General features: G+C 32.2%; 1 protein-coding gene across 1 annotated transcript; it reads left to right on the top strand.

The window, feature by feature from the left end:
• The first annotated feature begins 5,834 nt into the window (after positions 1-5,834).
• On the top strand, positions 5,835-8,639 carry LOC106336219 (protein SUPPRESSOR OF K(+) TRANSPORT GROWTH DEFECT 1). The gene is made up of 8 exons (XM_013774980.1): positions 5,835-6,442; positions 6,521-6,626; positions 7,222-7,420; positions 7,510-7,578; positions 7,665-7,739; positions 7,824-7,922; positions 8,026-8,181; positions 8,334-8,639. Exons 1-8 carry the CDS (start codon positions 5,968-5,970, stop codon positions 8,457-8,459), a joined length of 1,305 nt encoding a protein of 434 aa, XP_013630434.1. The 5' UTR covers positions 5,835-5,967; the 3' UTR covers positions 8,460-8,639.
• Positions 8,640-14,074: the final 5,435 nt, after the last annotated feature.

Below are 14,074 nucleotides of genomic sequence, written 5' to 3'. Positions count from 1 at the left end.
GTGGAGAAGAACAACCATTGCAAGAAGAACACATCAATGAAGTCGAGGAACCTGAACAACAAACTGACGACATCCTTCTTATTAATCCACATAATCGTGAGTACGAAGATCTTCCCGACGATACGACGGACGAAGCTGTTGAAGACGAGTTTAATGAAAATGATGATGTTTCTAGTGATGACGAGAATGTCAATGATGTATCCGAATGATGATGTAATTTTCTTAAATATGATTTATTTTTAGAGTTAATGCATGTGTTTAGTTTGTTTAATCATGAAAATTAAATTATATAATTTGATTTTGTCTAACTCAATTGGGGGTTTGGGGTTTAGAAAGAAGAGATTGAGTGTTAGATGTAGTTAAGGAACTAGGGGTTTGGGGGTTGGGGTTTCAGGTGATAGGGATTTGCATACCTTCCTCGTAAAATCCTTGTAAAAAAAACACGGGCCTTGCTATTTCCTCGTAAATAAAAACACGGGCCTTGTTATTTTCTCGTTAATTTACGACGATTTTACGACGAAAATGAAAACACGAACCTTATTATTTCCTCGTAAATAAAAACACGGGCCTTGTTATTTCCTCGTAAATTTACGATGATTTTACGACGAAAATGAAAACACGGGTCTTGTTATTTCCTCGTTAAATAACAAGGATTTTAAGACTACAACTACTTCTATAAATAAGCACACCCCTCCCATTCTAAACTTGCACCCAAAAAAACTAATTCATAGTTTAAAAAAACCTGAAGACAGTGCACAGTCACTAGAAGATTTCTGATCAGTTTCAAATGATATTTGGAATTGATAAGTATTGTTCTAGTGCTAGTGTCTTCCTTCAGTTTTTTTTTTGTAAATTGACACACTTTTCGTCGTAAAATCGTCATAAATTAAAACACGGGTCTTGCTAATTCGTCGTAAAAAAAATACGGGCCTTGCTAATTCCTCGTAATATTACAACGATTTTACGACGAAATTGAAAACACGGGCCTTGTTATTTCCTCGCAACAAAAACACGGGACTTGTTATTTCCTCGCAACAAAAACACGGGACTTGTTATTTCCTCGCAACAAAAACACGGGACTTGTTATTTCCTCGCAACAAAAACACGGGACTTGTTATTTCCTCGCAACAAAAACACGGGACTTGTTATTTCCTCGCAACAAAAACACGGGACTTGTTATTTCCTCGCAACAAAAACACGGGACTTGTTATTTCCTCGCAACAAAAACACGGGACTTGTTATTTCCTCGCAACAAAAACACGGGACTTGTTATTTCCTCGCAACAAAAACACGGGACTTGTTATTTCCTCGCAACAAAAACACGGGCCTTTTTATTTCCTCGTTAATTTACGAGGACTTTACGAGTACAACTACTTCTATAAATAAGCACATCCCTCCCATTCTAAACATGAGCAAAAAAAACTAAACAATAGTTTGAAAAAAACCTGAAGGGCGATCACTGTCACTAGGACAATTCTGATCAGTTTCAAATGCTATTTGGGATTTTATAAGACTCTTCTTGTGCTGGTGCCTTCCTTCAGGTTTTTTTTTTTTTAAATTGAAACACTTTTCGTCGTAAAATTGTCGTAAATTAAAACACGGGTCTTGCTAATTCGTCGTAAAAAAATACGGGTCTTGCTAATTCCTCGTAAATTTATGTGGGCTTTACGACGAAAATTAAAAAAGAAAAACTTTTCGTCGTAAAATCGTCATAAACAAAAACACGGGCCTTGCTAAGTCGTCGTAAAATAAAACGCGGGCCTTGTTAATTCGTCGTAAAGTTTCGAAGATTTTACGACAAAATGTAAGTCTGTATATATACCCGAACCGAATCACTTTCTCATTTCGTAGTCATTTCCTCTCCTTCTCCTAGCAAGGTATTCCTCTCTAATTTAGCTTAGGTGGTTAGTTTAGGGAAATTAGTGTTGATTAGGTGGTTAGTGTAGAGAATAATTTGTAGATAGGTTTATGGAATTTGTTGATAATATAGGAAGATGATTTTTAAATGTTAATTAATAATCTCGTTCCAGAGCCATCCCGCACACAAGAAGATGAGGAGGAAATACAGAGGAGGAGTCAAGACCTCTTCGAGGAAATGCATAACAACAACAACAAACAACCCTTAGTTTTTTTTTCATCTTTTTATTGTATTATATTAAATTCTAAACTTAAATATTTATAAAATATTTTCGTATGGATTTATTATTTACGTTTTTAATATTTTTGAAATAATTTAAAAATATTTTTATTTCATTATATTTTTTTAGTAAGAAATAAAGAATCGAAGCAAATTTGTAGCTAAATTACGTCAACTTAACGAAGAAACTGAATAAATATTACCGAGGAATTTACTACAAAAGGCACGAAGATTCCTCGTAAACATTACGTGTAAACAACGACAAAATTTAGCATCCACTTTACGAGGAAATGTTTACGTGCACTTTACGAGGAAAAAGTTTACGTGTACTTTACGAGAAAATATATTACGTGTAGTTTACGAGGAAACTGTTTACGTGTATTTTACGAGGAAAGTGTTTACGTGTCTTTTACGACGAATCTACTTATACCACTTTACGATGAATTATTTCCTCGTAAGTTTACGACGAATTAGCGAGGAAATATACGTTACGACGAACGATTAACGAGGAAACGGGTTTCGTAGTTATTTCGTCGTAAACCCTGTTTTACGACGAATTAACTACAAAAACCGTCGTGGTTATTTATGTGTTTTCTTGTAGTGAAAACAACGTAGATAAAAACATAATAATTATGAGAAATTGCCACAAGTACCACATTCACAATACCACTTTTCATGTTTACACTAATAATTTTTATCCTCATTTTTAATGAAGGATAAAAGACATTTATACCCATTAGGTTAACTAATCCAGATTTAGGTTTTAGAGTTGAGGGATGGGATATAGTTTTTGGAATGTGAAATTTAGGATTCTAATAAATATACAAATAAATACTTTAAAAAAAAATTTAAAATAGTTTCAAAAATAATTTTCGATTTTCAAAAAAAAATTTTGAAAAAAAAATTTATAAAAAAAGTTCGAATTTGAAAAAGTATAATTCGAAAACATAAAAAAATATATATATATTTTTTAAAATTTTAAATTTTTTTATTTAAATAATAATTTATTTTATATATATATATATATAACAAGGGTATAATAGTCTTTTGCTATTTAATGAAGAAGATATTTTTGAAAATATTTATTTAGTAATGGTAAAAATGAAAATTGGTACTATGAAAATTTTCACGGTAAACATAAAATTTCCCCGATATTTTAGAAAAAGAGGAAAGAAAACAACAACTCAGGTTTGACTTGCGCCGTACTATCTCTGGTCACAATCCAACTACTCTTGACAGGTGCCAAGAAAATAATAAAAGAAATTAATCCAACGTATCGCCAAAGCTTAAGACCAATACCAGCCCAATATGTTAAAATATTTAAACCCAAACGGTTTTAGCCCCACAGCCGTAAACTGATTTCAGGCTTACCTGTGTGTGTGCAGTGTTTTAAAAACCGGACAAAAAACTGAACCGGATAATTACTTAAATCATAATTACTTGAATCATTGTTCAATATGGTTTGAGTTCGATCATATCAAACATGGTTCAATAATCTGATTTAATATATTTTTAGTGTATAAATTTTAAAGTAATATAAATATGATACAAAACTAAAATGTAAATGATTTTCAAGAAACTATATATATATATATATATATATATATATATATATATATATACTAGTTTTAGTTTTATGTTTATATGAATGGTTCATAAATTTTTGATAGTTTTAACGGTTTCTATCAGTTTAATAACTTTGAAATTTAATCTGGTTACGTAACCAGTTTATGGTCGAAAGAATTGTTAGACTCAATCTGGTTATGTAATCGTTTCATGGTCGAACCCGGTCTAAATATCGGTCCGGTTTTAAAACTGCTTGTATGTTGAAGTTATGTGTTTGTGTTTTTTTTAATTAATGACTAGATAATTATAAACATCCTTTCTGGATTAGATTATGGATTTCTAAGGTAGTTTAAATAGTAAGTTTTAGTCAATGTAAAACACAACTCATTCTTATTATCAAATTGCAACTACATTCAAAGCTTTATATCATTTAGAGGAGTACTCTAAACCCCATTTTGATTAGAGGAGAGCATCGTCTTCATCAAAAGGCCTTCTTGGTACGCCCAGAGTATCAACTTTGATAAGAATCTATCGACCTTACAAGTTTTCATCGAGCTCTTGTGAGATCTTTTGTTACTTAAGTTTCCGCTTTCTATCAATTGGTATCAGACATGAAAGGTTCTTGGTTTATTTATTCTCTTGCTACTTTGCCACTAAAACAAAAACATTACTACACCTAATACGGACTGGTCTGAGTTTCAACAAGCGTTGTTAGGTATGCAAGAAAATATATTTTAGGATAAATGGTTCAACACCGGTTTAGTGTTAGTTTATTATGTAGACAGTTTACTTGTACATACCGGCTAACTATATAAATGACATTAGATTAGCTTTGTAAAGTAAATTTAATGTGAATAACAAAATATTTTATCATTAATCTTCTTCTCTAAACTCAGCTTCATTTTCTCAGATTCGAGCTTGATTCAACTGTTAATATGGTATCAGAGCACTCACTTTGATCTTCGGCTTCTATATCTTGTTTTATAAATATATAAATAATAAAAATTATAATAAATAATAATAAATAATAAGACTTTTATATTTTCTAATTATATGTTTTCAAATTTAAAATTTTTTTACAATTTTTTTTTAAATTTAAAAAATCTGTTTAGAACTATTTAAATAAATTTTATTTTAAAATATTTCATATTTATTTTTTATTTTTTTTTAATTTTAAACTCTATCCCAAAACTCTACTTCTTAAATCTAAGCCCTAAGTTTAAATTAGTTAACCCGATTGATATAAATATATATTTATATTTATATTTTAATAAAATCCTTGTTGGTTATTTTTTTCATGTGGATTCTTTTTTTGATGATAAACTGAAAATTGTCTTAGAAATTCTCATAATAAAATCTAAATTTAATAAATTTTATTAAATATAAATTAAATTTTTTATTTTTATTTTTTATTTCTGCACATGGGTGCATGTAGGCTTGGGTTCGCGGGTCAACCCGCCCCGCATGACCCACCAACCCGCGGATCGTTTTTTTTTTTTAGTTAAAATTTCAACCCGCTCAACCCGCAAAGAAATAACCTAATACCCGCCCCCGCCCCGCTTTATTTTGCGGGTAACCCGCGGGTTATATTTTTAATTAAAAAAATAATTATTTAATTAATTTTTCTATGAAATGATATATTTATAAGTAATTTTTTATATTATTTTTTAAAAATTTAATTATTTTTTTAAAAAAATAATTATTTAATTAATTTTTCTATGAAATGATATATTTATAAGTAATTTTTTATATTATTTTTTAAAAATTTAATTATTTTTTTAAAAAAATAATTACTTTTCTAAAAAAAATCATATTTTTCAAAAAAAAAAGATTTTTTTTTATTTTATTTTGCGGATTGGCGGGTATCCGCAAATCAAAATCCACCAATCCGCACCTACCCCGCAAAAAATAGTTTTAACCCGCACCCGCCCCGCGGCGGATCAAATGGGGCGCGCCCCGCGGGCTTTGATTTAAATTCCGAGGCCTAGGTGCCTGAAAACATTTAGGACAGTATGTAGATGATAAGAAACGGCAAGTGTTTTCCTTGTCATTCATCAAAATGTTGAGCCGACTTTTCACACCCTACAAAAACGGCTCAACGTTTCAGTATTTTACAAGTCTACGCTCCGTTGTTTGTTTTTCTAGACCTTTTCGTCGTCTTCAACGTCAAATCTGGCTTCTCTTCCCATTCGTTCTTCCATCTCTCCCGATCCTTGAAGTAGAAGAGATTCGAGCGGAGAAAATTGGTAAAAACCTAAGAAGCGATGTACAGCAATTTCAAGGAACAAGCGATCGAGTACGTGAAGCAAGCCGTACAAGAAGACAATGCTGGGAACTACAATAAGGCTTTCCCTCTCTACATGAACGCGCTTGAGTACTTCAAAACGCATCTCAAGTACGAGAAGAACCCCAAGATCAGAGAAGCTATTACCCAGAAATTCACCGAGTACCTCCGCCGCGCGGAGGAGATCCGTGCCGTTCTCGACGAAGGCGGATCGGGTCCTGGATCTAACGGCGGCGACGCAGCGGTGGCCGCGAGGCCGAAGAGTAAGCCGAAAGATGGAGGAGGAGAAGGCGGAGAGGACGCGGAGCAGTCGAAGCTCAGAGCTGGGTTGAACTCTGCGATTGTGAGGGAGAAGCCTAACGTTAAGTGGACGGATGTTGCTGGGCTCGAAAGCGCTAAGCAGGCTTTGCAGGAAGCTGTGATTTTGCCTGTCAAGTACCCACAGTTCTTCACCGGTGAGGAGTGTGAAAAGACATGTCTTTTTATGAACCGTGTTTTGTTGATTGATTTCGTTTTTTTTTTTGTTATTTAAGGAAAGAGGAGGCCATGGAGAGCTTTTCTGCTGTATGGCCCGCCTGGAACAGGAAAGTCCTACTTGGCCAAAGCTGTTGCTACTGAAGCTGACTCCACCTTCTTTAGGTAACACATTTTAAAAGAGTGCTGATTGTGCAATATCTTAGCTCTCTCACTCATGGATTTGAATAGGTACTAAGAGATGTAGGTGGTGGTATTGGATGTTTTGGGATTGTTCTGATTATGCTCTTGAATTACTCTCTAGCTATGCTTGGTTACCTTCTTTTTTTTTTAATGGGTTTTTGATCTCAGAGAGGATTCCTTTTGCTGCAAAGGTTTCTTCTTGTTTATCTCTATCCTGCCATTTAGTTAGTTATACTAGTCTAGGCTATCTATGCATGTTATCCTAAAAGCATCTGCAGCTAGATTTGGAAAGCTTCTGTGTTAGAATCTAACTTTTCTATAGGAGAACAAACACATGTTGTTTTGGTTAGGCAAGCGTGCAGGTCCTTAGTTGTAAGGGTGCCACAGAGTCTTGTTTTACTGTTTCCAAGCTAGCATCTTTGTGCTGGGGTATTGGGTTTTGAGTCATGGCTGGGTGTGTACGTTATGTTTGTTGTTTTTTCGATCTTCATCTTGCTTTTACAGCGTTTATACATGGAAGTTGGAAACATGTTATGACAAAAAAAAAGTTGTTTCCTTTTTACCTCCCAACCCTCAGCGTGTCTTCATCAGACCTGGTCTCGAAGTGGATGGGTGAAAGTGAGAAGCTAGTATCAAACCTTTTCGAGATGGCCCGTGAAAGTTCTCCCTCGATTATTTTCGTTGATGAGATAGATTCGTTGTGTGGTCAACGTGGAGAAGGAAACGAGAGTGAAGCTTCAAGACGTATCAAAACAGAGCTTCTTGTGCAGATGCAGGTTGGAAAGCCTATCCCATCTTAACACTCTGTCATTCAATTTTAGTAGAAACATTTCCTCTCTATACTTATTAACTCTTTTTCTTTCAGGGTGTTGGACATAGTGATGATAAAGTACTTGTGCTTGCAGCAACCAATACACCTTATGCTCTTGATCAGGTGAAAGTTCATAAGAGTTGATATGTTCTAAATTTTCTTTCCTTGTCTAGAAAATACTGATCTGTTAATACCATGTTGATTTTCAGGCTATTAGGCGACGTTTTGATAAGCGTATCTATATTCCTCTCCCAGAAGCCAAGGCTAGGCAGCACATGTTCAAAGTATTAAATTTTTTATTAGCTTCGAGTGTAAAACCATTCAAGAAAACGTGATTCGTTTACTAATGGTACGTGTATTTTATGCAGGTGCATTTGGGAGACACACCTCATAATTTAACTGAATCTGATTTTGAATATTTGGGGCTCAAGACAGAAGGGTTTTCTGGTTCAGATGTTTCCGTTTGTGTACGTAGCTTGGCCCTAGTGACTTATTGTTTTTCCACAGTTTGGCACAGAAGAGCTTTAGATAGATGAGGCTTTATCTTGACAACCTTTCTGAGTCTTGCAGGTAAAAGATGTCCTTTTTGAGCCTGTTCGCAAAACTCAGGACGCAATGTTCTTTTTCAAGTCACGTGATGGTACATGGATTCCATGTGGACCGAGGCAGCCTGGAGCTATCCAAACCACAATGCAAGATTTAGCAGCTAAAGGCCTTGCCGAAAAGGTATCTTTCAAAAGTTTGTTTTGTGTTTCAAACCTGTAATTTTAAATCTGTTCGATCTTCTCATAATACTGCTGGAAGACACAATCGTTCAGCATGCATGAGTCTGGACTGCTCTGCACTGATCTAAATACTGTGATTTGTTTATTTTACAGATTATTCCACCACCAATCACAAGAACCGATTTCGAGAAGGTACTTGCTAGGCAGAGGCCAACAGTGAGCAAATCTGACCTTGACGTCCATGAGAGATTCACACAGGAGTTTGGAGAAGAAGGTTAATAGATTTGTCATTCCATCAAATATCTTTCACTATCATTAGCCCCTTCACTGTCGTATGTACTGAGAAGTAAACAAATCTCAAACCCATGTTTGATTTGATTCCAAAACATTTCATTTGCTTTATTTCTCGAAATGTGTAAAAAATGTTTTCTTATTTATTATTGTCACCAAAAGACCCTACATGAACAAGCTCCATCGCTACTAAAGTGGTGGAAATCTATTTGTTGTATCTCGAAGAGCATCTTATCCCACGTTTCTAGGATGTTTTTTTAGGAAAAAGTGGATATGGGCTCCACTGAATCGAGAAAAAACGTTTCTAGAAATCGCGAAATAGGAGACGTCTGTTGAACTGTTCGCGGGTCTACTGACACGTGGCGGTCTGCGATTGATTTGATTTTAATTTTTTTTTTTTAAATCAGAAAAACAAATAAATAAATAAATAAAATAAATAAATAAGAAACGTATATGCGATAGAGATGCTCTACTCTTATTTCAACTAGCTGATTGCTTTAACGTTAAATATAATGTATATTTTATTTAAAGAAAAAAAACTGAAAGCTAATATTAAATTTTAGCAAATCAAGAATTGTACTTTAGTAATTATTTTAAGCATTCAAATTATCATTAATTCTAGTATCTATATATATAAAAAAATGTTTGCTTCCCTCCTGTTGCGCCACGTCATAAAGTCGTTGATTGTGAGTGCGACACCTGTCTTCTTTGCCTAAAACTCATCGTTTCATTAACTTTTGATGTGGGCTGCTGCGTTTCATAATTGTTTACGGTTTAGTAGACTTTTTGTTCACACTGTGATGTAGCCCAAATACAGAGAGATATCCATTATAATGAAAACATATGTAAAGACTGAAACTTTTGAAACGAAAAGGAAAAGAAAGAGCGTACCGTGAGTTTCTGGATGCTACTGACTTCGCCTTGGTTGGAGGCGATATCAACGGTGACGGTTCATTTGGCCGCCACCTTCGGTAACTCAATAACATTCAAGAGTTTAAAATTATTGGCGATGGGTTTTGCAGAGTATGAAGAGGCAGAGGGAAGAGGATGACGAGTAACAACACTGAAGACGTTAAAAAAGAAAATCGAACCAATTAATAAAAATATTCCACAGTTTAAGCGGTGGCGAGTAAATCATATCTGTTTCTCAATTCCACTATGACTCGATCAAGAGAGAAATATAGTTTTTTTTTGTCCAAAGAAATGTAGATATTATCAAAGCAAAGATTGCTCTAAACGAATCATAAGAAGATAAGAGAAGCAATCAAAGGTTTTTATTTTATTTTTTAATTAGTTATTGGGAATTAACATGAATGGAAGTGTCATACACGCGCAGAAACATGCGTGTTGGTGAGATATAAGATACATATTTTAAACTTAAAAGGGAAATAGACAGGAAGCAATACGTTCTATTCCCATTGGGTCTTTTTTTTTGAGCCTTTTGTTTCAAAGAAAAATGACAGAACATAACCAAATTTACTTCGGTTTAGTTTAGATCGATTCAACTTTAATGCATGCATGATTTTAAGCTACACAAGTTTCATTCAATAAATAAACCAACGGAAAATTTTATCGTAAGAAATTGGATTAATTGAAATTCATAAGACAAAACAATAAATAATTAAAAATAATTTTATAATTATCTAGCTACTTATATTTATATAATATTTATATATCAAAATAACATAAATATATGATTATAATAAATATTTAAATAAAAAATTCGGGCGTAGCCCAAACCAACCCTAGTATATATATATAATATGGCCAGCATTTGAAAGCTACCTGGAAGATATCAAGCTTCTGCGACAAAGTTTTGTCAGCTCAGAAATCGTTCATGTTCCTAGGACGGAGAACAAAAGGGCGGATAGCTTGGCACGTAGTGCTCGGCAACAATCGTCTTTCGTCGTGCACATGAATGCAGATTTACCACCTTGGTTTAGAGAATCTACATGAGTCTGTAAATGTTTGCTGTTAAAAAAAAAAAACGATTAGTCATCTCTATACTAATAGTCTTAAACTACGAATTCAAATAAAAATCAGATGACATATAGATTATGAATCTATTAAATAATACTTATCTCAAGGGGAAGTGAACTGACGATTGGAGATCTGCCATGGTGATGGTGTTGGAAACATACTTCTTGTAAAATTAGTCTTTTTTTTTTGTCAACATATTCATTTCCTTGAAATGAAATGCCCAATAGGCTTACAAGATGAATCAGAAGTTTAGGTCCCCTATCTACTAAATTACAAGATCGATATTAAAATTAACTCAAAGGCCCAAACCAAAACCTGTGATCTGAACCTATCTTCCCCAAATTATACATAAGAGGCCACGCGTCCAGATGTTGAACGTTCCGAACCACGTGTCAACCCACGCAAATGCATGAGGTCTCGATCTTGTAACTTCGAACGCGCCATCACGCGCCTCCGTGTAGAAAGAAATCCGACATCGCACCACCGGCTAATTCACCAATAACACCCATTTCGACGTCAGACTCTGATGAACCTCACTTCTAATCCTGATCACCTTTCACTTTAGGCCGTGGCAAGTTGAGCAGAGAGGCCTTAATCCACCGTATGAGACACCGAGGAAGCTTAAGTCGAATTGAAGGAGGACTCTTCGTCGGACCGTTACTAGAACGCCAACATCTACTGAATCCGCTTCAGAGTGACTTAACGAGACCATCAAACTCAATTACCTTTCAATCAGAGATGCTCTACAACTACAAGATGCCATATATGGCTAATCGATGAAGTAGAGACTGATTCTCTTAGAAAGGAAATCAAAGTGATCAGCGAAATAAGACATCTAATCAACAGCCAATCGGAATTTAGATGTAACCAAGTCAAAGGATAGAGATAATCAAACCAAAACTCGATGATAAATGATGAAGAGTGAAGAACACTATCGGTTTGATTTGAGAAACAAAATACACAACAAAATCCGCCTCCGGAAATTTATTATCCGCTATCGGAATATATATATCGGCAAACCGAAGGGAAGTCTGATCTAAGATCAGAAAACAAAACCAAAATTATAGACCTCATCCCTTCTCCTCTGTGAAGGATCTAGCCTTTCATTTATCATTTACGTATTACTAGATGCTTTGGCGCAAATAATATATTTAAATTTGTTACATTTATCATTTTTATTTGTACGTAGATTTTTGTATATTAAATTATATATAACTAATTTTTAAATTTGATTTTTTTATATATTTTTAGTTTGAAGTAAGTATTTCTATTATATGTAACACAATTAACTAATAAAATACGAAGAATCAAATCCGAGATTTTAGAGTTATGTAAGAAAATATAATTATGTATAGAACATAAATTATCTTAGTTTAAAAGATCAAAATTTCATCTCGAATAAATTCACGAAAAGAAAAAATACTCCAATAACCTACTTACAATATAAAATCCCTTTTCAAAAAAAAAACGTACTTAATAATATTTTTTACGCGTAATAGTTGAAAACTGACAATTGAATATCGATCTAGAATATTATTTTAATATATCTAATGGTAAAAGATTAACTGTAATAAACAAATTTTGAATTTTCTAATATTACATGAATTAGAAGTCTTTAAAATCTAAAATATATTTTATTAACACAATAGATTTTTTATTCATTTATTATTTTGACGTTACAAAATATTGCTTTAGTTTTATTTGTATATCAATTTTTTTAATAATTTAGTTTCTTTTTAAGTAATTTTAAAATTATCAATAATATAATATATTAAAAAGCATTTATTTAAATATATCCAAATATGATGTCTCATTTTTATGTGTGTTTGTGTTGAACATATTTAATTTGTAGTTTGTATATTTAATAACACCTTGTTGTGTGCTGTTCTATGGCTTTAATAAATGTGTTGTCATTTCATTTTTATTACTACTAACATGATTTTTTAGTGATCAGTGATAATGTATTTTTAACGTTATGCATTATATTTTTTCGTATATTTTCTAACTCTTTATGCTGACACTTTTTTTAGAATCATTTTAATTAGATAATAGGTTTAAAAATGTAAATAAAATTGTCTATGTTGTAAATTTAAACTTTTAAGTGTAACTGAGCACTATCAATTATGGAAATTATATTATGATTTTATTTTACTAAATTTTTCTTTCTGTGTATTTTTTTGTTTTATTTTGTATTTTTACAATTTTATTGTCTTATTCTTTAATTGGAGATAATTGCTATTTCCAATTTTTGTTTCATATATCTTAAAAGTCTTCGGTTGATTTTTGTTTGTTTTTTTTCTCCAATTACAATGTACAGTTTGACCGTTTCTTTTTTTTTTGGGATCAAACTACTAATTTTAAAAAAGCTTAAACTCCAAGAATGAAGCGAGTATTTGTGCTAGAGAAAACTGATTTATTCGCTAATATAGTGAGATATTATAATATTAGAAGGTATGTAAACTCTTCTCTGTTGTACTACGCTGGACATAATTAAGTTGTTGTCAATTGATTCTATATTTGTGATAACTGAAAATACATCTTTATGTCTTCCTTACATCATCCTTAATTGGTTTACGGTTGAACCATTTCTAATATACTGAGAGTAACATAATATTAGATGTTGATTTTCTCATTCCAATCAGGAATGCACAGAATGAGAGAAATTCAAGGTGAGACAACTTTACAATTTTGTCCTAATATCTATATGAGTTAGTTTATAGATTACTCTATCTGTTTCAAAATGTAATCAGTTCTAATTAAAATCTGTAATATTTAAAAGTTATTACTTTAGAAAACTATCATTTAATGTATAATTTTAATCAATTACACAGTAATTTACATAATTTAATTTGCCACACAATATCCAATAAATATAAAGTTACATAGAAATATAAAAACAATTTATATAGTGAAACAAAAAATACTTTGAAACAATTATATTATAAAACAGAGGGAATATTCAAATTATATTGAAACATTAGAATAGTAAGAATCAGAAAAGTTGAAATCTCAACGTCGATCATTTACGTCGGCCATGCCTTAGACCATGTCCAATGTATTCTTCTATTTTTTTTTTCTAAAATAGAGGAATTTCATAATAGAGATGGATTTGTATCCGTTGTATTTTTCTATTTCCTCTCCTAAAAAGGAATATTCTTGATATATTCTTTTCTAAGTTTACAAATAATATTTTTTATTTGTGAAAGTTGAAAACCAGCCCAATTTATTTTAGTCTTATATAAAATTATGAATTTTATAAAATTATGATATTATTTACACTAAATATTTATTTACAAACTATTGTGTACAAACTGTTGTGTAAATTATAAAAAATATAATTATATTTATATAAATAATATATTTCACTAAAAAAAATATTTTCGGTTATAATTGTTTAAATAAAAAGTTAGAGGATCATTTTGTAAAAACAAATAGAGGAAGTGACATGACAAAAATATAGTTTCTCATTGGCCGATTATTTTCACTTACGTGGACACTCTATCTGAGGCTTATATCCTCCAGTTTTAATTAAAATTTGTAATATTTAAAAGTTATTACTTTAGAAAATTGTCATTCAATATATAAATTTAATCAATTACACAGTAATTTACATAATTTAATTG

The sequence above is a fragment of the Brassica oleracea genome, chromosome C3, assembly GCF_000695525.1.
Source record: "Brassica oleracea var. oleracea cultivar TO1000 chromosome C3, BOL, whole genome shotgun sequence".
Classification (NCBI taxonomy): domain Eukaryota; kingdom Viridiplantae; phylum Streptophyta; class Magnoliopsida; order Brassicales; family Brassicaceae; genus Brassica; species Brassica oleracea.
Note: the sequence above shows the minus strand (reverse complement) of the source record. Positions and strands in the feature narration are given on the sequence as shown.

Bases quoted from the DNA above. Each gene is read 5' to 3' on its own strand.
- LOC106336219 (XM_013774980.1), top strand. From the start codon at position 5,968: ATGTACAGCAATTTCAAGGAACAAGCGATCGAGTACGTGAAGCAAGCC. The intron at 7,579-7,664 runs GTGAAAGTTCAT...GTTGATTTTCAG, and splicing joins CACCTTATGCTCTTGATCAG to GCTATTAGGCGACGTTTTGA. The intron at 7,740-7,823 runs GTATTAAATTTT...TATTTTATGCAG, and splicing joins CTAGGCAGCACATGTTCAAA to GTGCATTTGGGAGACACACC.